At 40.9% G+C, this 27971-nt stretch overlaps 1 protein-coding gene across 3 annotated transcripts in view; it reads right to left on the bottom strand.

The window, feature by feature from the left end:
• Positions 1 to 27971, bottom strand: part of DAAM2 (dishevelled associated activator of morphogenesis 2) — a 202516-nt gene that overhangs the window by 11316 nt on the left and 163229 nt on the right. For 2 of the 3 annotated variants that reach the window (XM_077175812.1, XM_054629765.2), the window contains 9 exons: positions 27221 to 27253; positions 23867 to 23973; positions 14995 to 15079; positions 13383 to 13489; positions 12593 to 12681; positions 11666 to 11834; positions 9772 to 9879; positions 8303 to 8363; positions 4624 to 4755 (listed from right to left, as the gene is read on the bottom strand). In XM_077175812.1, coding sequence (XP_077031927.1) covers positions 4624 to 4755; positions 8303 to 8363; positions 9772 to 9879; positions 11666 to 11834; positions 12593 to 12681; positions 13383 to 13489; positions 14995 to 15079; positions 23867 to 23973; positions 27221 to 27253 — 891 coding nt within the window. The remainder of the gene's footprint in view (positions 1 to 4623; positions 4756 to 8302; positions 8364 to 9771; positions 9880 to 11665; positions 11835 to 12592; positions 12682 to 13382; positions 13490 to 14994; positions 15080 to 23866; positions 23974 to 27220; positions 27254 to 27971) is intronic. The other variant, XM_054629764.2, reaches the window with a different exon arrangement.

Raw genomic sequence — 27971 nt, 5'->3', positions numbered from 1 at the left:
CAAATCGTTTAGACAGTTGTTTATTTTAAAAAGCCATTTTAGCAAGGAGAGGGAAAGCGGGACAGCAGCACACACAAACTCCGCTGTGCTTGCCAATGAAATGTTAAACAGTGGCAGAAGACCTCTGGAAATAGCAGGAATGGGGCTCTATGAGGAGAAGGACAAACAGCCATGATAAAAATTTCCTGCTGTCTGTGCTGTCTGCTGTTGGGGGAAGAGCCAATACACAACTGAATTATACCATGCAGCCATGGAACGTGAACTGTATTCCTCAGACAAGTACTCTTGAGTGTGCTCTTATGAAGACACCAATTCAGTACTGAGGCAGGTCAAATAAATGCCTTTTCTCTTTATGGGACAGATCAGTTAATGGAAAGAGGCCTGCCAATTTCAGGCAGGGCTGGGCCCAGCTCTTCTTATGCCTAAATGCTCTTAAAGGATTCTCCCATGAGTTTAACAGTTACATTGAGCTACAGGTGCTTTAAACTTTTCTCATAAGTAAGATGCCAACCTGCACTGCAGCATCTGAAGTTCTAAGTTACTGTACAACAGCTGTGTGGATTTATTTACCAAATGGCTAGTGGTGTCTTTTGTAGAATCCTCAGTCTCTGTCCTGATATTCATTTCCTTATTCATGTCCTTATTCATTTCTGCAGGGGCTGACAGAAGACACCAGTCCCCACAATGCATAAGTGAAGTGCACAGCCTATAACTAGCACTTGGACTATAGAATTTCTTTGTGCTTCATAGCATTCAGCCATCAATGACTATTTTCTTAAATGGTTTTCACTCAGCAAGCTTTCACTGCCTTTCTGTTCTTCAAAACAGTTACTCTAGGTGCTAAGCTTATTAAATGTATGTGCAGATTCTGAACTCCTTTCTCCATCACACCTTGCTTGAGAGGAACTGTCATCAGAAAGACTGGAAATAGACACTTTTCCTACCCACCTTGCCCAGGCAGTAGTCTTCACAGTATCTCTACAGACAGGCTTAAATTTGACATTTAGCACAGGGATGGCAATATCTGACCAAGCAGACTTTGTACTCCTAACAAGATCCAAAGTGTCCTAAAACCAGGTTTGTTATAAACCAAGCACAAAGCAGAACAGTTCTGAGGAAGTCTAGTGATCTAAGTTCATACCTGTCAATATTTAAGTACATAGTAAAGATTCATATAGGACAAATGGCACCTTTTCCAAGTAGGAAAACAAAATTCATACCATAGGAGGTTACTCTTCCTCTGCTTGGGCATTTTCATTGCTTTCCCACAGGAAACAGAAAAAAATTTTCATGAATAAAATTCAACCTCTTCTTTCTTATGTTAAAAAAAAAATCAATTTTTCATATGTTCAAACACATAAAAACTGGTGAAGGATTCCAGGGCAGAGTTTCACTTTCTCCTGCCCCCACCTTCCAGTTTATGGGAAATGGCAGAAAACATTATCCCTTGATCTAATCTATATACTCCCTAATAAAGTGGTATTGAAAGTGAGAAAAACACAAAAAGAACAAGAACCAGCTGTGCTAGAAAGCCTGTTTAGAGAGTTGGTCTAAGTTTTTAATCAGTTCTTAACGGAGCCATCTGTTTACTGCATGAAGATAAGTACAGTTACAAGGCTTCCTCTGCAAACATGGATGCCTGCATCTGACAACCTGGCCCTTTAAATTTAAAATATCACTTCCTCCCCATGGCCACGGACTTTGAATGGTTCTGTTCAAGCAAAAAGGCCAAAAAGGTACTGCATGGGATTGTGAAAAATATTGTCTGCTGAGAGGGTCAGCACCACATCTTGGTAATGGATTGTTTCCATCACTAAAGAAATTACTTTTGCTAATATTGAAAAAGTTTTGAAAAATATAAAACTTCCCCAGTTTGAAAAGATAAGTTATATTGTTTTAAATCCCAGCTGAGGAAACATGGTTCTGATTAACTCATGGTAATCAATTAACCACATCTAAATTTAGGATATTCAACTCCAGCTGTTAAAACTAGGGCTTCATTATTATTAATAAATCTGTGAGTCAGACCAGCTCTTCCTAGGTTCATTTGGATATTGTTCAAAGTCCTCCCTGCCCCACTACCTTTTTTGCTCAATTTTCTTTGCTTTGAGAAATCAAAAAAAAGCACAGGATAATCAGATGTCTTGGTCCTTCTCTTCCTTTAATTGTCTAGTTCCATTATGTTTCCATGGTAAGAAAAAAGCTTGTGATTCAACAAGCACAGAGAGCCCATTGAGGTTGGAAGATGTTATAAGCTTTGCAAAGCACATCTGGTTTGTTGAAATTTTCCTTTTTTTTTTTTTTTTTTCCTTTTTTAAGAAAGAAAAGAGGAAAAAGAGGAAGAAGAGAGGGCCAAAATAATATGAAGCAAACATGAGAAATGGCTCAACGCTGGTTAGGACAGACAGTTCCCTTACTGGAATCCAAAAGCAGCTTTTTGCCAGTGGAAGAACCAAAGCCATAGGTTGAGCAAAAGTTGGAATGGTGTGTGTTCAAACATAGCAAGGGTGTGTGAGGAGAAGGTAGAGTAACGTTTCCTAAGCATGTTATAGTCATTAAAATAAAACATCTCTTTATGTTGAGTGCTTTATGTTGGCTATGTCTAAAAAAGCGTACAACAACTTCCAGACATACTGCTCTGTCTGCAGGGAGTTTCTCTGGTTATTTTTAAAGCAAAAGAATGGCATTTTTCCTGAAAGTGTCTGATCAAGGAAACTTGCATTGCTGTGCTGGACATGTACCACTTGCTGGTTTTTAACCCCCAACTGAACTTATAAAGAATCTGCATTGGGTTTTTGTCCTGGTGTGCCAAGAAGAAAGGAGCACCACCATCTTTAACACCAAACCAAAAGTTTGCAGTCTAAGCCATGGACAGAGTGAATATCTTTCCAGAAATGTCTGCCTAACTATAATGAAACTGAAAAATTTACCCAGTCATAATACAAAAGCCCCCAGACCATAAGAGAAAAACCAAGTTTTTCTCAGTAAAAAGAAAAAAACCAAAGACCAGTGAGAAAAAACAAGTTTTTCTCAGTAAATTTAGTGGGGTCACAGAACGTAAAGTATTTTTTTTGTGCTTAGAGAGCCAGTATGGTGTGAACATTATTATACTGGAAGTAATTTGAATTTTCTCAAGCAATATGACAACAATGAAAAATGGAAGTGTTCAGAGCCAGCCTGGAGGGAGCTCTGAGCAACCCAACCTAGTGGGAGGTGTCCCTGCCCATGGCTGGGGGGAGGAGGTTGGAACTAGATGATCTTTAAGGTCCCTTCCAATCCAAACCATTCCATGATACTATGAAAAAATTAGTCATGTTATTCTCCCCAGAATTTTTTTTTGTGGTGTTGGCCTGCCCAGCTTTGCCCTCTGAGTGTTGCAACAGCTACTGCCCCACTGGTGTTTGCCAGGGCAGCCCTCACTGACAGCCGGCGGCTCCGGCGTTTGCAGCTGCAAGTCACTATTACCAACTTTATCTCCACAGTGAGGAAATGCTTTTGAATCACAAAATAACACTACTGCAGAGGAACTGGATGAATGAGGAGTCTTACTGTCAAGATCCTTAGCCTACCTTTTCAAAATCTAAGGCCTTCTGATCCAACAGCACAGCTTTCATTAGTAATGCAATAGGTCCTTTAACACTAAAAGGACTGACACCAGAGTGGAAACAATTCAATCCAAAAGAAATAATCCCTTTGCTTCATATAGCCAAGCACTTTTAACATGCCAGCCAACAAGGGCAGATTTGCCATTACATATAATTTACTTTAAAACTTGCTCTTCTCTAAACATTTTCATATGCTTATGATCTTTTCACATAAATTCTTCCTCATTCAGCTGAGAGACAGAGGGATTACTGCCAGATTCCAGCCATCAGCAAAGAACAAGCACCTCCTTAGGTGCACCAGTCTGGTAATGGAGGTGGCAGACAGTGAAAGGACAAAATGATTGCAGCAGCACCTGAAGAATAAACATGCACATGGTTCTGGGTGTGTAAGAAGAAACCAAAAACTTCAGACAAACCACACGTTTGGGATTTCTATCTTTGTACTGAAATACACCCAGTAACAGAGAAGTGGAAAAGATCAAGCATAGCTGGTGTAGCACTGTACCAGCCGCTGAGAAGAAAATTAACTCTATCCCAGCTGAAACCAGGACACCAAACTACCAGGTACATTTTTAAAGGAAAGAGACAAAGCACAAATGTCCCCAGATGAATGAGCAAGGTGGAATGCAGTCAGACGGAGAAGGTAAAAAGATGTGAAGTCACCATCACTAACAAAGGACCCCTTTCTTAGCATTGGCTTAAAGGGCATTCCCTTCCACACTGTGGCAAGGTGTGGTATCCTGTTATGCAGGATACTGCCACCACAATTCTATGCCACACAAGAATAATGCAAAGATTAGAAAGAAGTGAGTAAGAGCATGATCCTTCTTTTAATCCTAAAATATGTTCTAAATGGATATGCACCACATTAGAAAAAATAAGAAACTTCATCCTGAACAATTTTCAGTCTCTATTAAGTTTTCATGGCAGTCCCATCACCTTAAATCACTGTTTCCATTTTAATTCAGGATTTTGACTGAGCTGATGAAACTCTGTTCACTTCAAAAGGAATTCTTACCTTGTCTCTAGCTTCATTGAGAAGGTCTTCTAACTCTGAGAAGCTGAAACTGGCCACAGTGATGAAATCGCTCATCACAGGAACAAACCTGTCCCCTGATTCTCGCATGCGTCTCTTCTGATAATCCAGCTCCTGAAAGAGACATGCAAGTGTCAAAGATTCCTCAGTGATGAGGAAGGCAGCAGGAAAGTCCATCCGTTTCACTCACTGCAGAGCAGGCTCTGCTCCCACATTCATCCAGAGCTCTAACTTAGAAACCACTTTCTCACTAAGTCAGAAGTTTTTAGGCGAGAGAGGGGAGGTCAAGGTGGGATGAAGGAAGGTCCTGGTTACAGTTTCATTTATCCTCAAATGACAGCCATTCCCAAGAAAGCCATCAACATGATAAGTTTCTAAAGCAATTTCATAATTTAAGCATCAACTACATGAAGTGCTGCATTTTTTCCCTATGCAAAATGACAAATGATAAAGAGCTTTGTGCGGCAAGTGACTTTAGGATTTTTAATAGTGAGTTTTGTTCCACCATCTCTTCCCATGGTCAATCAAAATGCTGTATACTTGGGAAAATGTGTTCTAGATCTGCTCTTTATTTCTCTGAAAAGCAGCAGGTGAACAGCAAAAAAGACATCAGAATTGGTTCTTCCACTGAAGACAAGAAGACAGATGCCAGGTGCAACATTTGTTAGCATCCTAAGCATTATCTTGGACGCCATAAAAGTGACAGTTAGAACCTGGGGCTATTGTGCAGAGAAGAGTTATGGTAAAAGTAAAAAGAATACATAAAACCATAGGAAACAATGACCTATTTGTCTGCTACCTACCAAAAGAAAAAAATATGATTGCAAGATTCTTTCTGGCTCAAGTTTTTTAGTTTTAAGCCAAGATTACCCATAGCTATCTCTTCCCTGACTTTAATCATCATGCTTGAAACATGGAGAGAGCTACAGACCTCCTGAAACTAGCTAATTTATAGTGAGCCTGGATGTCTCTCATGCCTGTGCTTGGCTTGTGTGCTGTTGAGAGTCTCATGGGGACAATCAAATTGTAATCTGGGCCTCATCTTTATTCTCGGCTGAATAATCAGTGGGAATGATAAAGCCTGACTTTCTCTGTAGGGAAAGCAGCATGAAGCAGCAGGTCAAGTTATGATCTGACCCTCTGTTCCCTTTGGAAAAAAATACTTTTGTGCTGGCTGCAGCTCTAGCTCCATGCATGTTGGGTGCTCTCTGTTACTGCTCATCAAAATAGTAGTTCACAGAGCTGAATGGGTAGGTTTATAAGCACCTATGCTGAGAAACACCTTGGGATTTGCTCCACACAGTGCTGCTGAATGCCAAGAACTACTTTGGCCATCAACAACCTAAAATCTGACATGATATATCTTTTGGTCTGGTGTGAGTTGGAAAAAGAATGCAACCACCACAAGGAAAGACCACAGAGGAGAGAAGGGGCAGGAAAGGCAATGTGAAGGTGGCCAGAGAAAGCCCACAATAAAGAAGTACTACTTCCCCTGCTTTGCATTAAATTCTCTTCTCCTGGTTTCCTAACAGATCACAAGGGACAGCCCTGGGAGCACTGCTCAGTACATCATTTTGCAGTGAATTTTGTCTATGTTACAATCACTTTTAAATGAATCTTACAAATACAAGAAATATAACTTCACATGCTTCTAAGATTTCTTTTTCAGTCACTCTCATTCTAATTTCATTCTAATTTTGAAGCTTATTTTAGCTGAAAGTTGCTCCACTCTCTCCTTCCCCCTTTCTCTGGCAGGTGAGTATAACAATTCTGTCTTCTTCCTCTCTGTTGAAAGCTATGGCATTTGGGACTGTTACTTGAAAGCAGGGTTTTTCAAAGTAAAATCAAGATTAGGTGGTCTGCTCTTCAATTTCAAATTCAGTTCTTCCCTGCAGAATAATTACCTCAAAATGCAAGAAAGCTTTAAATCTACACAAGCAACCAGTATGACTATGTAATCAGCCAGAGAGTGACACCACAGAAAAATAAATTCCTCTAAATCTTCTAGAAATGATCTCTGCTAATCATAGTAGCACAACAGAGGCTGGAACTGGCCCTGGTGGGCTGGGTTCTCTAGAGGGATGAAATAATTCAGCCATGGTAGTAATTTCTCAAGTGGTGGTTATGATCTTCTTGCTGTGTGAGAGAAGGGCTCTGATGACAAAGTTCCCTTCCATTACTTATCTGTCCTTCTGGAAGCATCCTACACAAAGGCAACAGCTGTATGAATGTCTTGAAAATGAACGCATCTTATTTTTACATAGAAGTGAGCTGCAAATCCAGGAAGCCAAATGGTTCATAGTACCTTTAAGAACATCTGACTGTGAAACTATTTTTAGCTTTCTATTCTTAAGGGGCCTTGAAGAAACACCAGTCACTGGAGCCAAAGCTGTGGTGAGAACACACTGGAAGAAAATCAAGAATCACACCTTCCCCTCCTCCCCCTTCCACCTGACAGTGATCTTCTATTGTTGCTACAGTGCTGCTTTTTACGCGCCAGAAAACCACGGACTGAGCAAGCAGACCGGGAGGTGCTGGCAGCCTCAGAAGAAAATACCATGGCAGGAAGAAGACTGAGGCAGGAAGATGGTGATTGTATGGGAAGGAGAGATTGCCCATGGAACCCATGTATAGAAAAGAGAAGAAAAATCAGCTGTCAAGGCAAAAGGACAAATAATCTCATGAAAGAAAGCAAAACAGACTTAGCTACTCACATTTCAAAGCGGGGGAATTGTCTGTCCCAGCCAAAAACTGGGCCTCTCTTCATGTCATGAACTCCATGTCAGCCTTCCCTTTACAGGTTCTTTTAATTCCCAAACACTGTACTCCATGTATGGAGCAGTATTTCTTCTCATTGCTGCATTTTCCTTTACCCCAACAATCCAGAAATAAGCTTGGGAAAGTTTGGGGGTTTTTCTTCACAGGAGGATCACTGGTTAATTACACAATGAACTGCTGGCAACAGCCAGACAGCCTGGGGGCCACTGACAGGACAAAGATACCTTCCTCTATCGCAGAGGCAAAAGCAAATTCAGATCACATGAAAGAAAAAGGAACTCATCACTGCCTTGTCTCACGTGAATGAGAAGGACTGGAGGGTCCTGTGTTAATCTCTTGTAAACAGGTAATCCTTGCACAGAAATCACCCAATGCAATTTTCAACAACTAGCTTTCATTAGTAGCAGTAATGTTGCTTTGCTTGCCAGCTCAGCTGCTTCATTTTTAACTAGTTTCTATCCTTCCCTTTGCCTTCCCAAGGTGTGCTTAGGGTAGAAGATAGGGTTGCATATAACAGAGCACTACCTGCTTACTACTATTCCAAGAGCCATGTGAAACACTTGCTCAGCAGACATCCATCCCTCAGTAAGAAAGAGTATGAATTTTATTTCTTCTTTCAGTCCATGCCACTTTTCAAACTGTCCTTTTACTTTCCAGGTTGAGATCAAACAAGCTTTTCATTAGCCTTAACTCTGCTAAGATCATCAGCAGGAGCTCCACATGAGAAGCTTTTATTTGTTTTTTCTTGGTTAATGCATTCTGGAATGGAATGGAAAGGAATGAAAAAAGAAAGCCCACTTTATCTTATCATAAAATATATACTGCCCCTGATTCTGAGAGAGATATTGTAATTGTGGCACTTTGGAAACCTTCAGATACTTACAGTTTCAACAGCTTTCAATCCAGTCTTTATGTTGTTGACTTCCTTCTCCAGCTCTACCAGGCTGCACAGGAGACAGAGGCAGAGCAGATAAAACAAAAAGAGCAGTGTTACTCAGGGGTACAGGAACTGTGCAGCAGCACAGACCACTGGCCCATCACGTCTGGGATCCGGCCTCTGGCACCAGCCACGCCAGATGACTGGGAACGAGGGGAGGGGGATCTGTTGATGCTCTGTGCTACTTTTTGTAAGTAAGATGTAAAAGGAGGCAGACCCTGCTTGCCTGTGGTCACACTGAAAACTGGGATTTTCCTGGGAAGGAAGGGGGAGGCTGCCCTCAGAACATCTGCCCTGCAAGCTGTGCCTGACCCTTTGGCCAGGAGCGTATGCCCCACAGCCAGCTTGCAGAGATCAGCTGACACACCAGCAAGGAGCACAGCTTCAGCACACACATCACTGCAGTCTCACATTATCTCTACATATGATTCTTACGCCACATAACTACTAAATCCCATTAGCAGTACAATTACATGTGATTTTTTTTTTCTCCCTCCCAGTTCAAACTTAGTTTTTTCCATCTGCACTTCTACCATATGGTAGTCTGGGCCAGCTTACACTGTAACTGAGCATAGAAACGTACTGTTAATGTTCATACATGCTTCCCTAGGCACAAATGTTACACTGAATGCCTGCTCATCATATATAAATGTTTCTTTTTTTTCTAGGACTTGTGAGAAAAATAAGTCTTTAATTCCAGATAACTAGTGAGCACCTATTTGTGAGTCAGCAGGCATCCCCTCCAAATATTTGGGGAGCAGTAGCTAACGTTTCAAAAACACCACTAAAGCTTTAATTAATGCCTTTTAAGTGTGAAAATACATTAATTTTTCACTTGTCTTTCATTTATTGACTAGTTCCTTACACGAAGAATCATGTGTGGGTAAATATTATGCATAATATTTTTTGAGCAGTGCTTTGGAAAGAGAAAAAAAAGTTTGTATTTTTGGGGCTGGCTTCTGTAGTCATTTTTCACAAACACTTCCAGAAATGGACCATTGACTTTTTTGCAAAAGTATGATGCTTTCCATATTTCTGTGCAAGATTGATGTGTGCAAAAGTTTGAACTGAATTGTCCTGAAAAAGATTTACTGTAGCCTCTGTGCCTAACTGACCCTATCTTAGAAACAAACCTGCAATTACCCAGAAAAAATAGCACACTTAGATGAACAGCCATAGAATATGGTGAGTGAATCACAAGCAACAGCCAGCCTAGTTAGAAAGTCTGATTCAGAAATAAAGTAAATACAGGAAAATCTAAGTAAAGCTATCAATTCAGTTATGTACAACAAAGGCATTACAATTGTAAGGCTGGCCATGGGTTTGGCAAACAGAAGTTAAAAAAAATTATGATAACTAAGTTAACAGAAATCGCTGGGAACTTCAGCTCTGAGAAGTAATAGCACTGGACTTACTTGACTTTTGCTGCTTCTGGAAGATGCTGCAACTCAGACTGGATATCTAGGATATCTGGATAATTCTTTTCAAAGATCATAATTAGGTAGTGCAAGAGTGTAATGTTCCTAAAGAAAACAAAATAAAAACAAAAGGTAGAAATGAGAAGGAAGATGGTCACAAGAAAGAAAGGATAGTGAAAGGATTGTGACAAATCAGTGAAAAATATTTGGGGAGGAAATGTGTTTGTTTGAACAAAATAAACAATGTGTCAGCACTTAGCAGCTGTGCTACTGAAAGAAAAGTGCAAAGGATTGAAATGGATTAGTCCTTTATGAACCATCCTTCCTAAAACCTCAAGCAATATAATGTATCCTAATTTATTCTGGGACCACCAGCATGCTTCCATCCATGTATGTAGATGGTGTAATAGAAAAGAAAATTGCATAACACAGTATAATATTTGTCACCAGATACTTCAGAGAATAAACAACTAATAGTACTAAAGGGACATTAACTTTTAAGGGAGAAGCAAGCTGTCCTCAGAGGAAATGTGGAGAAAAAAACCCCAGAGTTGATCAAGAAGAGAGAAAAGCTCTTGAAGATTGGAAAAGCTGCAAAAAAACTACAGCAGTAATGAAACAGCTGAGCTTATGTGTACTAACATAAAACCAATGGCAGCCCAAGTAGGAGCAGATGGGATTGAGTAGTACGAAGGATGCAGGAGAGGGTTTAAGGAAATTTGTAAAGTAAACAAGAAATTCTGCATGTAAAGAGAACAGACAGCCATAACAGCTACTTTGGGTGGGTGTTATGTGGTTAACTGACAGGGAAGATAGCAGATGGCCACTGTTTCACTCAGACTGGAGCCTTGGAGCTGGGACACTGGTGAGGGAACAGAATCTGCACAGGACATCTAATACATGGAAAAATCAAGCTACATTAAGGCAAAAAAGAGTTCAACATTTGCTATACAACTGTTAGCCTTGGAACACAGAAAAGGACATTTTGGTAGTCAGAACAGTACTCTGTTAGTTCAAACTCTATTAGGTAGGGATGAATTTCTTATGATATTTTACTGCCATCATTCATTCTGTCACAGCCTGAAGTAATTTAACCACAACTATGGTCTCAGCAGGTCTTAAAATTCAAGGAAGGTGCAAGTTAGTAAGAACCTGCAAGGTTCTTACTCCAAGGAGTTTCCTTTCTCCAAGGGAAACCTTAGTGCTGCTGTAGTTGAAAAGTCATATTCTCTACCCAGTCTCAGCTGGATTAATTTCCAGAACCAGTATGGGGATATGGGGCAAAACACAGAGTGACTATAAAGACCTGCAGTCCATGTAAATGAACAGTAAACTCTACATTCCAAAACCAGCTGTTTTCCTTATCTGTCCTAGATACAGCCAGGATCAGTCTCTCTGAGCTATGCCTTATGGTTTCATTAGTGGTATACATAGAGAAAATGTTTGTGACAGTCCTGCCTCAGAAATATACACCATGTTTCACAGGAGACATAAAATTGTGCTCAAAAGTTTTTTTTCATGTTTTCTATTTTTGCAAGACTATGGCCATAAAACTTTGGTAGAAAGAGAAAATTCCATAGAAATCCTTCTCCTCCCTAAACTTATTTCAGTTTTTGTGAAATATATTTTGTCATCTATGCATAAGGTTGCAGAAACACACTCCAACATCAGATGTGCACAATCCAGAGAAACAGCAGAATTTGGTTGCTGTGTTAATAGCTGGTCTTAATTGCTGCAGAATCTTTAAGAGTGAAAAGCACTACTCAAATGCCAAATAAGACATGATTTTCAATTTTCTACAGAACAAAAAGCAAACAAAACCCCATTTTCCCTACTATGCTAATAGATAGAGCAGCACAGTTACCAACATATTTATGGCCTTTCACCCCACCTGTCTATGCTGGATTTGGTGTCCGCAATTTTGTTCAGGCTGGAGACTTTGAAGCCATAAGCGCTTCCCCTTTGGCCCTTGTTCATGTAATTCCCAAAGGCAAGAACTACCTCCAAGAGTTGCCTCAAACGCTTGCTTCGGATGAGTTCTTTGGATGCCAGAAGAATGGCTTGAAGAGAGAGAAAAAAGAAGCTGTTATTGCACAGTGGCTGTTTTTAACATGCTGGGGCCCATAATTTGAAATACCCTGAATAGCATTTGCACAACAACTGCTGCAACTCTGTCTAGGTGCTGTCCTTCCTGCACCCACACAACCCCAGAATGAAGGCAACTGGAAGGAAAATGCACTACACTGAACTTGTAGGAAGCTCCTCTCAACATAGGACCAAGGCTGTTACCTCACACTCTAAAAGCATAGCCAGTGAGTACAGAGGGAAGGCTTGAGCTCTTCTGAAAATGTAGAGTAGAATACACTCACTTCTTCTCTGCAATAACCATGGATGTGGTACAGAAACCACACACCTCCCCTGCTTCTAGGTTACGCATTCCCAGATCATCAGTGTCCTGAAGTATCTATTCTAAGTGCCCTTTAAAGAGAGAAGATGCAAGGACTTGAGGGCGAGAAGGGAAAGCTGACCTGTACAGAAAGGCTATGAAAGTTTTTGGCAGCTCAGCACAGGCTGACAGCACACTGTCATATTTGTCAGGTCATATTTACAGTGTAACACCATGGAACAGACTTTGTTAAGTCAATGGGTGAGAAAGAAGAGCGTCAGACTGAACTTATTTCTTAGGATACGACATGCCTTGGGCTCACTGGCTTTACAAACACAGCATGCATGTAACAGCATTTCCTTTGAAGACAAGCCCCTCTTGACCTTCCCTACCCCTCTGCCCAACTCTTAGAAAAAGCTCTATTAACCATACCTTCCACTTTTGGTTTTGCTTCTGCCAGCCTTTCTGGAAACTTCTTCTTAAAGAATAATGCTTGCAGCCGCTGCTGGTAGTGGTCAATCCTGCATGAAGGGCAGAGGAAAGCCAACACTGAACTGGAACTCTTGAAGTCCAGGGCCAGTATGCTCCCCACATAATCTAATGGTTGGATGTTCAGTACCATGAAGCCAAGGCATAGGATTATGGACATAGTTCAAACAGATAACACTACACAATCAACCTTGTTATGAAAATGGTGGACCTCAAGTCCCGTTTTACTCTCAACTGAAAAGGAGCTGGAAGAATTCCCACTATATTTAAAATATAGTCATGGGAGATGCCAGCCACACCTCCATTAGCAGAACAAAATGTTAATCCTCATCAGGGGTGTAGCAAAGTCGGAACAAGAAAGAGGGTCAGAGGATAAGGAGATGAGATAGCTTAACAGAAAAAGGGATCTATATGAAATCCTGACCCCTGGCTACACTACATCTGACACTTGTATCTGCATTCCTTTTTGTGAACAAATTTAGGCAGAGGAGGCAGATTTCTGCTTGTTGTCAGGGCACAGGCCCTTATGCACAGAGAGTGCTTCTTGTCAATAAAGTTTGTGTCATGAACAGAAATATTTGTAACATTCACAGGCTTCTGGCAAACACAGGATATAATGCTGGCCCACAACCTTGCACATTCCCCCACAGTGCCAGATGATCCATTTTCAATAACAATTACAGCTGCTTCCAAGAAGTCCTGTGTGCACTCTCCTGTAATGTACCAAACAGACCTGCTCATTTCGAAGAGGAAACGATCTGCCCGGGCCATGCGCTCGATTTCGTGTTTGTGCTCCTCCAACAGGTCAGTATCGCTCTTTTCAGGAACAAACTTCAGTAGCTAGAGTGAGAGACACAAACCAAACACTGAGATGTGAGATCCAAGGAAAATGAGAGGGGGACAGAGGAGCACAAACAAACCCTGGTGTAGTGAGAGCCCTCAGATTTCTCTGCTACCACTGGGAAGCATTACATTGACTCAGCCGTGTGACCATAACTTCAAAAAAGTGCAGCTGTGTCTACAAAACTGACCTCTTCTAAACCTTTGCTTGCTGTTCTGTCTTTATCCTTCACTGACCCCATTAAGATTAATTTTTAATTCTATGGGGAATTTCCCATTTCAAAATCCTAAAGGCCAACTGCTACTGCTACTTACCCAAGGGGAAGTACAGAGAGAACTTGATTCCCACAGCACTACTTGGAATTTAGATTGGTGCAAACAAGAGCAGGATGTGTCCCAAACAGAGTGAAGTACCCATCGTGCCTATCGTACACACAAAGCCTCATCTATCTCTCTCGGGTATGCCCTCCACTGCTGAAACAATAAACAATAACCAAACAACTGGATATGCGTCTGACACTGGCTGCTATTCATATGCTGACCTTAAAAGCTCATACTTGGACAGACTTTTGACAGAACTGGTGGTAGCTGTGCTTTAGTATGGTTACAAATACTGTCCTGCACACAGCCTCAGCTCACACCCACAAAAACCACTCACAAGGCATATGCCTTTTACCGCTTATTAATACTTTATTGCACTCTGCAAATATGTGATATTCAAAGGTGTGGAGCATCAGGAGCTTGCAGTGACTTCTGGAGCAGCTGTGGTTATTCAGAGAACATGACAAGTAGGCTGTAAATTTCCAAAATGGAAAAGCTTTTGGTTCATGATTAAACACTAACTGCCCAGAAAGAAGGAATCACATTTATTAGACAGTTCATAATTATAATGTTTTGCACACTCCTAAGGAACTTTATCACATGCCTCTTTGGTCAAAGCATCATCTGTCACCTTCTATAAATGGAAATTGGGCAATGGTGGTGTAATTGAGGGGGGTTCTTCCTCACAAGTTATACAGCCAACCAGGTGCTGGTGATGGAAGTACCTGGCCCCCCCTTCTAATGGTTCCTGTGATTCCTTCTTGTCCTGGCTCTAATCATTGACCTACATAGCCTGGTTCCTGACACTTCCCAACAGAAAAGGCAGGTAAAGAAGGGAGATGAAGAAAAAGAAAAGAGAAAAGGAAAACAACAGCAACAATAAATACTCAGTAGGAAAAAGTAGAGATAGGAAAAATTATGGAAAAAAGAGGACCTAAAAAGAAACCTCATACCACCTATAATCATGCAAATTTTGCACCAAGAAGAGAAACGGTTACATGACAGAGGTATACACAACAACATTGGGGAAAATACTTTTCGCATGCTCTCCTGTGCAGCTCCACTGACATGACAGAGCCAAGTTCTCATCTGCAGAAAAACAGCAGTGCCAGTACACACATCCACTTGAGAAAAGGCAGCGAAGGACCTAAAAATAAGTTATACCCAACTTTAGTCTTTCTCACCTGCTCAAGCATATCTTTTGCTAGGTCTTCTTGTTCATCCATCTTCAAGATTGCTTGTCTGATTTCTTCATTAGACAGCTTCAACCTTTCAAAAGTATCAGCATTGTGCCATTAGTGCAAAGCTTAAGTGACTCTGACAATTCAGAAAGTAGGAAGCCTGAAACACTGCACTAAACAGGCATGAAGCAACCACAGCAAGCTCTACTGTGACATTGCTATTCTAGAATATTCAGAAAGAGGAATAAATCAGTTCTAAACACAGAGGTTTTATGGATAATATATTTTTATCCTCTTCAGCTAATCAAACATCAAAAATCAGACGGGGATTAGTAACAACCAAGTCCTCATAGCTCAAAAGTACTTCCAAGCTCCCCCATACCAGACACCTCCCTTATTAAGTTCTTTTGCTATAGTAAAACCCTTCATGCCCATGTGACTTCTGACTGTGAGCTCATGTAACATCCTGACTTGTGAATATTAAAGCATCTCCCAGAGTAACAAATAATGGGACTGAAAACTCCCTTACTGAGAAAGAGTTTTCTTGCAAGAAAACTGCTTGTGCCAGGTAAATTCACTCTGTCAGCAATGACAGATGACATAGGAACAGACAGCATCTGCAAAACCATGTTTCATATTGTGAAACAAGCTCTGAAAACAAGAGCTTTTTAATGTTATCTGAGGTACTAAGATCACACTCTCCTTACCACCTACTCCTGTCAATCTGTGTACAATGACTAGGAGCCACCAGCTACAACTGAACACAGAATCAATAAAGAAAAGAAGTCTCAAGGTCTCCACTCAAAATCCAGGACAGATCAGGAGTCATCAAAATTTGTCATTACCAAGATGTTGCTTGATGGATACCTGAAATGAACTTGGTTGTTCCCGGAGCAGATGTCAACAAAGAAATGCACCAACCCCAACCCATGATACTCAGTCATTTCAGGAGAGTAGGAAATACTGAAGTGAACCATAAAGGAAAAGCCATTCACAAGAAAATCTCAGTTTTGGGACTTAAACAGTAGAGTGTAAAAAGAAATATTTGAAGAGTGAAGTCTACAGTCTTCATGGACTTTCTACTATCAATTAATTAATAGTAGAAAGAGAAAATGCAAATATAAATAAGAGACAGGCTGATGCATGAAGCAAATGTTTTAATCTTCAGTGCTAAGAAGTTCCATGTTGAAATTTCATATTGCCATTAGCACTTGGATAGAATCACATTTTTGGAAAAATATGGTAAAAGCAAAAGAAAAAGCTTTTTTTTTTATAGACAGGAAATATTACTAAATATAAGACACTTAAAATATTTTAATATTGCCCAATATAACCAACAGCTGGAAACTAAAATATGAATCAACTGACATTTGAAATCCTGTAAGTATTACATCTCTGAACTAATTCCTCTTATTGTGTTCAAAGTTGGTCATCATGTAATCTTTCCACAAGGAGGGAAAACTGATACCAGCTAAGCAAGATAAAGAACTGAATTTCCAGAAAAGCTTCATAATCTCATGCTCAGATGAGATATAAGGATTAATAGTTTTACAATGGAAAGGTTGGAAACTTTTTATTTCAGGCCATTAGTTTGACCCTGGATGAAAAAACCAAACCTAAGTACATGAGGTTCTGCACAAAACTCTACAGCCTCAATCAAAAAGTGGAAGGCATACTTTTGGCTTAAACAGTGAATTGTAAAGTCCACAGCTATGTGACTGTGATCAAACACTGTGACCAGAGAAGGGCTAAAAGTGGTGGCTGTGGGCCTGGTCCCTAGGAGACACATACGCACATGCCCAAACAATTCAGTGCCTGAAGTTTTTAAAGTGCTACATTTTGTTGATTATTCTTCCTTTAGAGAGCACCTTTGCATTTTTCAGAATCTGCAGTCTGCAGATGAGTCTTGTAACACAGGCACACAGTCTGTGAGAGGGAATGAAATAAAGCAACCCATTAACACCAGGGTGGAGGGGTTTTGTTGCTACTTTCACAGAGTTTACAAAGAATGAGGGTGCATTTTCACATGTTTTCCATGCAAGTAACTCGAGCAATTACTCACTGACCACCCATTACACAGTGGAAGTACCTCTGTGTGTGTTTGGGGATGCAGTAAACAGGACCAAATAAACAGGTTTGAGGTACAGCAACACAACGGTGTTGCATATATTACCACTGATCTTGCTGCTCTGTCCAGAAGCCCAAGGATTCCAAGCTCTTCTGTTTGCTGCCATTCATCAGCATTAAATACACTTGAAAACATCTTCTGTTCAAAAATAATTGAGAGCCCCAAGGACAGAGAGTTATACCAACACTTTGATTTCTTGGATGATTCTGTGCTCCGCCAGCCATCAGCAGAAAAACATCTGGTTTGAATGGTTTAGCCCACAGCAGAGAAAAGCAGAAAGCTTGCCAGTCCCCTGCTGAGAAGCAGTTTAACTTGGTCATTTACAGGACTGCAACAGGGTCATGGTGCCTGCAGGTGTGCATCCTAGATTATTACCAATCTAATTACTAGTACGGAAGGATTTACAGCAGAACAATCTTACTCTTCCAAAATGGGCTTGTTCTTCTTCTGGGACAGGATGCCTTTCAAAAGCAACAGTGACACAAAACACAGATCTTCCCATTTACAAACTGTCTGATTAAGCAGCCAAAGAATTGTTAATCAAGTGATTCTTGTATTTTCAAAACTCATGCCCAGCCATGTAGCAGATCTTAAAGATGGCCAGCAGTAATGTGAAACAGATGTTCTCCTTTTAAACAGAAGCAGGTGAACTGATTAAAGAAGAACCTAAAGCAGATGCGTAAAATCTTTCCATTTAAAACTGAAAAGAGGCATCCCTCAGAGCCTAAAACTCATATGAGAGAGCAAAATTAAAGTGCAATTATGGCCCAAAAACTTACACTACAGAAATTAAATTTTGGTATCTATTGGAAAGCTGCAATGACTTTCTTACAAGCTTTGCAGATCCAGGCACTCTTCCTCCAGCTGCTGGAGGTAACTCAATTTGGAACAGCATACAATTCAAGCTGTATTCCCTCTGCCTTACCCTTCTTGAAATCACGTATCCTGCAATCATGACATAGGAAGTAAATGTGACCAGAACAAAATACAGTGCCCCTTTGCTCAGCTGCAGCACATTCACTCATAGCACACATACTGCCTGTTTTTGTTCAACAGGAGCCTGACACTGGCCAGATGAGGAAGGAAAAGGATCTTTACTGAAAATACTCCCTCCTTCTTCCCTCACCCATACATCTGGTGGCAGTATATGGAAGTCCAACAGCTTGAGTCATCTTCAAGCAATGTTAAAGCTCAACAAGTACCAAATAACTTCTGATATGGTACTTAGCCTGCCTCCCTCTATCCCCTCCGGCATCATAAATAATCTCTATTGACTCTGCAGAGTAATTCATCACTAATCTCCCCAGGACACCTCGACTGATTTAACACCAGCTTCACTTGCAGACATCAAGTGGTTTATTGTTTCGTCCTCTTGGAGAACGCCGGCAGCCTGACTCAGAACATGCCTGGGAGACATGTTGCAGTTTTACATCAACTTCCCTTACAGACACCCAGTGCTCGCTCATTTTTTCTCCTTAAATATACCCATTGATTTAACTCACAGTAACCTCCCCCCTCTCTTTCTCCCTCCCATGAATCAAAGCAAAATGCTTGTCACTCACTAACCATCTCCCCCTCCAAGGAAAAAGTGAGTTACATCATGGGCTTGTTCTTTGGATCTTTCCTAGCTTTTGAGAAGGAAGCATACTTTCCCACTAACAGAGAAATTGAGGTTTTTTTCAGCTATGTTAAGTTCCCATACCACATGGATCACAGACCCACCGTTCCTTTTACCTTGGAGAAGAGGACTGATTATCATGTATCAAGGACATTTTATACCTCTTGCTGAACTATGGTGTTCCCAACAGATGCCAATATAGTAGCTGTGACAGTGACAGGCTGATTGATACTTAGCTATGTCCTAAGGCCAGTTTGTACAGCTCACCCAAATCTTAGCTTTAGTGACTGCAGAATACTCCATCTCCACAAAGTCATTTCACACAGGCAATTCATTGCCAAACTTTGTGACTGAGACAGAAGCCTTGTCTAACTCCTGAGCTCTCCTAAGGCTCTGTAGAGCTCCCAAAGTGCAGGCTTTTCAATATCTACATTTTGGGAATACTGATTGTCACTAATCTGTAAAGGCCTCCTCTCAGAAGCAGCATTCAGGAGGCAGGCTGGTCTAATACACTTTCAGCCAGAAGACAGAAAGATGCAGCCACTCTTCCCACATCCCCTTATCCCAGCTGCCCACTCATCTCATGAGTGAAGACAATAGTGCTTTCTCTTTTGTGGGACAACAGCTGGGACATTTTACCAGGTACATCTTACACCATTATATCAACACGTTGGGAAAAAAAAATCCACCAGCGCCTTTTCAGAACATCACTGTGGAAGTATTCTGGCAAGTACAGAAAGAAACTGGCTTTTCTTTTCTTGTTCTCCTTCAGCAAAAGCTCATGAGTAACCAAGCAACTTTGCATTCAGTTACTCTCAGTTACCTTCCAAGAAGGATCTGGAGATGACTATCTTTCTGAGCCTAGAGTAAAGCAGGACCAAATATGGGAATCCCCAAATTACCCTGAGATACTGATGAAGCAGTGGGTTTGTCTTTTATCACAACCCTACCTTCAAGTTCCTGGTGGTGATCTCAGACAAGATGGCACTGACTAATGTGTTCAGTTTGCCTTGGAGTATGGATTCAGCATAGCAGGTAAAGCCATTTATTGTGGACCTTTATTTAAAAACAAAACATCTCTCCAGGAATCCAGTAGGCACTGGTTACTGCCCAGTGTTTTTCAATGCAGCACACTGAGGAACAGGAATGCTGAGTCCAATCAGCTCTTTCTGTATCAAGATATGATCTGTACTCCAGAATATCATAGTGCTTCAAAATTACCTTAAAACAAGGGTGAACACTGAATTGTCCCATGGCAGAAAGGCACACAGGGACTGGGGCAGTGCAAAGCTGGTACACAGAGTGACATTGGCTGAATAGTTCATCCCCTTCATGTCTCAACTGAAAAAGTTTAAAAGCACTGAAGAGGTACAGTGATGTAAGAAAAATGGTTTATCTCTTTTGTATTCTCATTGGAAATTCTGCCCAAGCCTTTTTTCTTCTCCCTTACTGATTCACAAAGCCACAAACATTTGATAAACCTGCCTGCTAGTACCTGTCTAATGTCACATTCACATTTAAAACTATTCTTGTGTAGTCACATTCTGCTTTCTGCTACTACTGCTTTTATGACATTTTGCTAGCATGCCTACTGTTTCCAGCCTCTTGGGAAAGTTACTGCCAACTCACTGAGCTACAGAAATAACAAACTCATCACATTATTCAGAAGAACACTGACATAATTATTTCACTGGAAATAATGCAAAACAATGTGCACTAAGTTCTGTAAGTATATGTTCTGCCTTCTTCCAAGCAAGATGTCTCAAATAACTCAGTCTCTCCAGAGCATTTCACAGTGCAAGACAGTGAATAGTACATATCTTGGGCATGTTCTTCAAGGCCATTTAAAGAAATGACACTACAAAAACAGAGCAGCAAAAATATTATCAATTACTTAAGTAATGGAGGCAGGGAGAAGCCATAGCAGTGAGAGAGGTCAGAGAAATTTCCAGCTGCCAGGTGAAAGCAAGGAAACATAGGGATCTGGGATGACTCTTATAGACCACACAAGTCTGACAACAAAACTCCAGCCTGGAGGAAACTGAAGACATCAGGAAATTCATGATAGATAGCAGATTTCCAGTGTGACAAAAGTAACTATATGTTTGAAACACCATTAAGAAAGCTAAATTTGAAGCTGGTGGCCACCTAAACTGACTACAGATGGTTCCATGCCCTGATTTAACTATGGCCTACTAGAAGTACTGTGAGAGAAACTCATCTTATGCTTTTTAAGCCTTTGAAGATGGCCTATGGAACAGAGCTGTGTTTTAGATCCATCAGACTCTATTAAACAGGGACAATTTAATCCTTTCTCTGCAGGAAAACTGAAAGATGCTACTATCGAGTAGTTGAAAGAGATATCTTTTTATGGAAGTAAAGATGAGATTGGGGAGGAAGGTTTATGAATTTGTTAGATGTCAGCAAAAATCAACTAGCAATTCAATTTTCATCTCTTTTCAGCCTACCATGTGGTAGTCTCTCTGCAAAAGAAAGTGAGACATCTATTTCTCACTCTTGATATGTTTTGGCTTGTTGGACCATATGAAATATGGGCTCTGCCTGACCCCTTCTAACACAGTGTTAGTAAAACAAAAACATTTGAGTAGGGGAGGGAAAGAAAACCCAACCCATGCAGCTATTTTACTTTAAAGGACATGATGGTTTAGTGTAAACAAAGGGGGAATAAACTACAGGGATATATGCACAGTAAGAGTCAATTGGAAACAGCTGTTGGCAGATAGTGTGGCAACCTGAAATCTGGGGCTGCAGCTCTGGGTTGCAGAAACTCCTTTTGTTTGTCCCCAGTTTTAAATCCTCTCTCACTGTATGTGTGTGCACACCCCCATGCCTGTGGTGAGCTGTGCTGCAGGAGCACAGCCGTGCTGTGCTGCAGCAGCAGCAAGTGCATGGCAGCAATGCAGTGCAGTGCAGAGCAGGGATAATTTGGCTGTGTCTCTTTTTCAGGGTCTAACCTCAAGGAGGAAGACATGGGGTATGAAAAAACCTGCAAAGGGGTTATAAAGCCCTTTCAACTATTGTCTGCAGCCATTCTTTCCAATTCCTGTCTTTAATATCAGAACCATGTAACAGCAAACTGCAAAAAAAGAGGCAAGAATGTAAAGGTGCTATTTCAGATCCCAAAGATTTTTGCTTTCCTGGTTGCATTTAAAAGGGAGGTTTGGGGAGGAATACCAGTCCTGGGCCAACCTGAAAAATATTTCTGATATTCTGGGTGTAACACTATCTGTTACAAACATTATATTATCTAAGCCAGTGGGATAGCCCTGGCAGGTGGTGTTTCCAATACCACAGCAGCAAAGTTAACAGAGCACAGTGCAAACTTGCAGGCTCCATAGGGACACCACAATCTCCAAATCTCTTTCCTCCATTTTAGACATGCTAACAATAAGAGCAGGATATTTCCTAGTGAAGAAGCTGACAGTCACAAAACACAGCTTTCACCTCTGGTTTGAGTCCAGACTAGCAGTTCAAGTTCCACTAATTTCATGGCAGACCTGGAGTGAACACATGCCATGTATCTTGAAGTGCAAGGTTCATGCTTCAATAACCTTGCTGCTGGAGGCAGCAATAAGAAAGACAAAACACTGAAACTGTCCCCTCTCTCTTTCTGTATGGAGAGGATTCTTCTCAGGTAAGATTGCCCAGACTTGCCCACCAGAGGAGGTGAATGTTGAAAAACATGCATTGCTGCTGTCCAAATTGCTTTTGATTTGGAGACAGAAGATTTTTACAAATAAATATCTAGTGCCATACCAAGTCATGGACCACCTTCCTGGATCCTCCTCAGCCCAGCCAACTGAGCACATGTTACCACTTCCAGGAAATGCTCCACCTGCTTACAGAGTTAATCTGAACCCCAGACACAATTCAGTAGGTTCATCAAACAGCATGAAAATCCTGGTGCCCTTATGCCTCTCTCTCTGCCCCAGCCTCCGCCAGCTGCCAACACCAGCAAAGACGTGTGTTGGCAACCTCTGCAGAGAGAGAAATGTAAGCCTTTCCTCAGGGAAGGTTTGGATGGTGGGGGTCCTGCTGACATGCAGGCTAATGCCACATAAGTAGCATAATGAGAGCCTCCACATGTTTCACTAAGCAAGGGAAAGAACTCACTCCATTCCTGGTGGTCTGGCTGCAGTCTTGCTTTAACTATCAGCTTGCTAGAACAGACAAGCATCACACCCATATGAACCCATATTTCCTACTGCCCAATGAAACACTTTTGCTGCTCAGTACTGCCACAGTTTTGTCTCCAGCCTTGCTGTTCTTCCTCTGGTAGGAAATGCAACTTTCTCAGTTTGATCAGTGTCTGACAAATCTGATAGTGACAGACCTCAAACCCAGCACTCATGTTGGTAGAAAGGCATGGGGGAAAAAAAGGACCCTGATGTCACTGCATTTGAATGCATTAGTCATTGCAGGAATACACAAAGGCAACTCTTGGCTTCAAAAACATAATTTACAAATAGAAGACTTAATTCTTCACAGAATATTCTGATTTGGAAGGCACCCACAAGGATCATTGACTCCAACTCTTTAGTAAATGGCCCACACAGGGATTTAAACCACAACCTTGATGTTATTAGCACCATGCTCTAACCAGCTTAGCTCGTCTCAGGTCTTGAATATGAATGCCAGTGTTTGCCACTGTTCTCACCACAAGTCCAAAATGAACATCACACTCAGCTCTGCTCTGTTCCAGGGAGATGGTCAGAGCAATATTTAGAAAGAAATACACAGAACAGACACAAATGACAGAAATAGAACATGGGGGACACATTACTTAGAGTGAAGTGCAAGCACTGCCAAAGAGCTGCTTTCATCTACCAATGAGTACTGATCACTTTCTGATGATGAGTCTTCTGACAGAAGCTGATGCCCACCTGTTTGACATACAAAATGTGTGCGTGGATATTTTTATTAAGTGAGATAACATGTATGAGAAATGTCCTTTTATGACATGGTAAGAGAGGTTTATCTGAGGCTCTGCAGGTATTAAACAGCAGATCTAGTTGGGAAAAGAAACACATCTACTTGTTTAATTTCATCCCCTCTTGCCTCTGCATTGATCATGGCACACCCTGTGAGCTAAGGCTTAGCACACTTACTTGGAAAGGAGAATGACACAATTCTGGGCCCTCCGGCCATCAATCACAGAGAGCTCTTTCACCTTTCGTGTGGAGAGGTAGAGGTCTTCTGTTGAGCCCATCTCTTTCTGCATGTATTTCAAAAGGGAGGGAAAACAATCAGTATTATGTTTCTCACTCAAGACTGATAGACATAGCTCAGTGTAATGAACAAACCCATCCCAACCTAGAAATATCCACCCACATGATAAGAAAAGGAGACGGAGGCAGAAAGCATGGGAGTAGATCCTGTGTTACTGGACAAACAGATATCGTTCATTAACATCTATAAGATGTTACAGATATCATTCATTAACATCTATAACATCTTTGATGCTAAATACTGGACCTGATTCTGACCTATTGGACTCACTCTACCATCAGTTACATTATATTAATGTGAAAAATGGGTGTGATAGGAGAATCAGGCACATTTTGAGGAAGATCACTGGTGTCACAGCATATCCTTCAGCAGATGCCTCCTCTAGGGGTTACACAGCATTCTTGAAAGGCTGCAGCATAAGCAATAAAGCCCATCTGTTATATCTTATGGCTGCCACTGCACCTGACCAATCCACATTATATGAGAGATGCAAACAGTAGGGCATGATGGCATTTATCTTACTAAATATATCTTACTAAATGGTAAAAATCTACATTTAAACTATCTTCTCTTTAAAAAAAAAATAATTAATACATTTAATAATACAGAAATCACCCTTTTGCAAAGTTGTCTGTATAACCCCATTGCCATATTCATCACCTGAAAAACACTTGAAAATCCAGTCCAGAACATTTGTCGTAGCACACCGAGATAAAATATTTGCAAACTCAATCTGACCATCATGTTTTTATTTTCTCAGCTAACTGCTGCAGGAACTATTTATAAAATGCCTTTTCATGACATATCCATATTGTCAGGCCTTGAGATTTTGAGATTTACCAGTATAATGTAGCTTTGAATGCACCCATCAAATAAGCAACACGACTTCTTTTTTAGCATGTAACAGCAAGCATGCTGAGTCAGATCAAAAGGTCCATCTATCCCAGCATCCTGGGAGTGGCCAATAGCAGAAACTCAGGGAAACATGTCAGATTATGGCAAGCACACAGAATGGGTGCTTCCCAAAATTCGCTCTCAGGACTCAAGGTTCTGCAACTCAAGGCTTACTTACATCAGCATGACTAAACTCTAAAGAGATTTTGATACCCAAGCATTTGAGTGTTCAGTGTAAATCATAGGTTCATACTGCTAGTTGTCATTTCAGTTATTGTTACAGTCAGCTACCACAAATCTGTGTTGCTCCTGCATATACAAAGGACTCATGCAGCCACATCCAAAAGTGTTGCAGTGAGCCACCACCAATAGAAAGTGACATTTTTAAACAGGTACAATGCACCAGCTGAAGCCATGAACTTAGTAAATTCTTCTAGATATGCCTAAAGCATCTAACTTGGCAGAAATAAAATTGCAATGTTACTCAATAAATCAAACAGTGTTTTCAAAAGAGGTAAAATTGGCATTGGGTAAGTTTATTATTTCTGAGAGAATATCTAACAATACCAACAAGAGGAGTTTCCCCAATATAATCTGGCACGTAGAGATTTCAAAGTTTTCTTAAGTTTTCTCAGTTTGTGAGGAGGAAGACAGGGGAATATGGACATGGGCAGCTGTTGAAAGGAAGAAAGCTACTTGCTGCTCTGTGCTCTTGGTTTAAAAGCTTCACTGTTCCTCACTAGCTAATATTTACAGACAAGGACACCTGGATAGTGACAAGCATCCATCCCAAGGGAAAGAAAGTTTCAGCCTTTGGCTATGTATGTGAGGCAGGGGTTTAGCCAGCTTTCTTTAGAGCCATCCAGCAGGAATGGATATAATAGTGTCCATGCCATTTCCAATTCCCCAACCCACAGAGTTCAACACAGATGAATAACTTGAACTATTCAGACATGACCCACTACTTGGTCATAAGGGCTAGACTCAGCTAAAAATATATCCTCTTCAACTCATATTGAGGAGAGAGGTATTTATAGCTACTTGGAGTCATGTGTAAGCAAAAGCAGATGAAGCCTCAGGTTTTACCAAAGCCAGATTCCAAGCTTAATTCAAGGAAAACAGATTGCATATGGACTATCCATATTTTCTCAGACACAGAAAAAGAGGAGTAAGGGAGCAGTGGCAACTAGCTTTAGTAAGAGAGCCCAAGCCCTGAACACAAGAACACTTGGAGCTGGTGTCAACCTAACAGCCAAGATGACTAAGTTTTATGCCATCACCCTTTACTGACTTCTCATCTGAGATAACACTATGTTATGTGCTTCAAAGAATATTTCAGATTTGATATTTTAGTTGCAAATTCAAAACGCAACTAAAATTTCAGTGGTGAAACGACTATACATGTGGAATGTGTTCATCACATTGGTGCCTTTCTTCAAATACAATTTGATTTTGGCTAGCTGAGGACTCCTACCATGGCAGCACCCTAGCTTCTGGCAATTATCAATACTTCAGAGAACTATGTCTACCATATTGACTTGTTTTGATATGCTGCCACGTTAGCCACCCCCATGTGGCAAAAGTTGTGACCAGACTTCCCAAATACCTGAGCACTCATGGTGAGAACTAATTTCTTCTGAAACCACCAGAGATCATATGATCATATCTGATCAATCCTTTCCTGATAGCATCACTCTCACTCAAAATTGTTGCCAAGAAATTTGCTTGAGAGGTAGCCAGTTTAAAGACATGTGCATGACCTAATATCTCTATCTAAACACCATTTTAATCTTTTGCTGAATTTTCTGGGGGTTTCAGCTGTCCATTTGGAACTCTTCTGCCCCTCAGATGGCACAAATCCTTCTGCCAAAGTGCCCACTTCTATGCAAAGAAATATTTCCTTTATCAGAAAGTCTGTGGCTAGTAAGTGCATCTGAAGACTTCAGTACTGTCCAAAGCAGACAGAACAGAAATAGAACAGTGGGAGAAAAGACTCCATGAGAGACCCTTTTGTTCCCCTCTCAAGAGAGTATTACTTTGGTTAAGGAAGAGTTCACACTGACATTCTTCTTTGTCCCTGGTCTTTTTTCCTCAGGATCATAAAAAAAAGGACTACAGACACCAGCAGTGAGATATAAGCAAGTGAAAGAACAAGAACTACCTCCTATCACAGAAATAATATAGCTATAAGAATTATCTGTACCACCTTTCCCATTAAGAAAGCAGAGTGCAAGGGCATATGAAAGAGTAGCATGAGCTGTGACCCCACAATGGCATGGTCCAGGAATTCACCTTCACACACATGGCAAGAGGATCAGGAAGCAGACAATGATACTCACCTGCTTACAGGAGGAGGGGTTAGTTAGCAGGTCCTATGCAGGCAGCAGTCGCAAATAACGAAGAAGGAAACATGCCAAAAATTAGCACAGAGAAAGGTACCAAGTTTAACAAGGCAGCTGAATTTAGACACACACTGTTTTCTAACAGCATATAATGCTTAGCAAGTAATACTGGCACAGATGGTTCAAAGGTATTTCAGCATTTCTTTGCATATTTTAAATCAGCAGATGTCACAGAACTAAGAGCCCTAGGTCTTTTATGAAAATAATAAATTTGGTCTCCAAAGCATAAATTTTTTAGGTCTTTAAATATTAACTAGGATAATGCTTAAATACCTTTACAAATCCAGTCCAGAGCCTTACTGAAAGAATTGCCAAGGTTATAACTTGAGGGTCAGTTCTCCTCTCCTGATGCACAGGCACAGTTTGTGGGTATTAACAAGCATAACAAGTAAGATCTTGTTACAATGGCACGTTATACCCTTTAACAACTTGTAGCCAAGTATTTTGAAAGCGCTCAGTAACCTCCAAAGAGGCAGTACAGCACTTCTGGAAGACAGACTCCAACTATTTCATGACTTACTCATTATTCCAGGAAAACACCAGCTATACTGAATCAAAAGGTCAATATTACACAGTAAGATTAGGGCAAGGTCAAAAGACCTTGTAAGAATACTTGGTCAAAAGACCTTGTAAGAATACTTGGTCCAGCATTCTGTACACTGGACAGTTTTGCTTTCCCTCTTAGCCA

This window comes from Agelaius phoeniceus, chromosome 3 (assembly GCF_051311805.1).
Source record: "Agelaius phoeniceus isolate bAgePho1 chromosome 3, bAgePho1.hap1, whole genome shotgun sequence".
Taxonomy (NCBI): domain Eukaryota; kingdom Metazoa; phylum Chordata; class Aves; order Passeriformes; family Icteridae; genus Agelaius; species Agelaius phoeniceus.
This window is presented reverse-complemented; position numbering and strand designations above follow the sequence as displayed.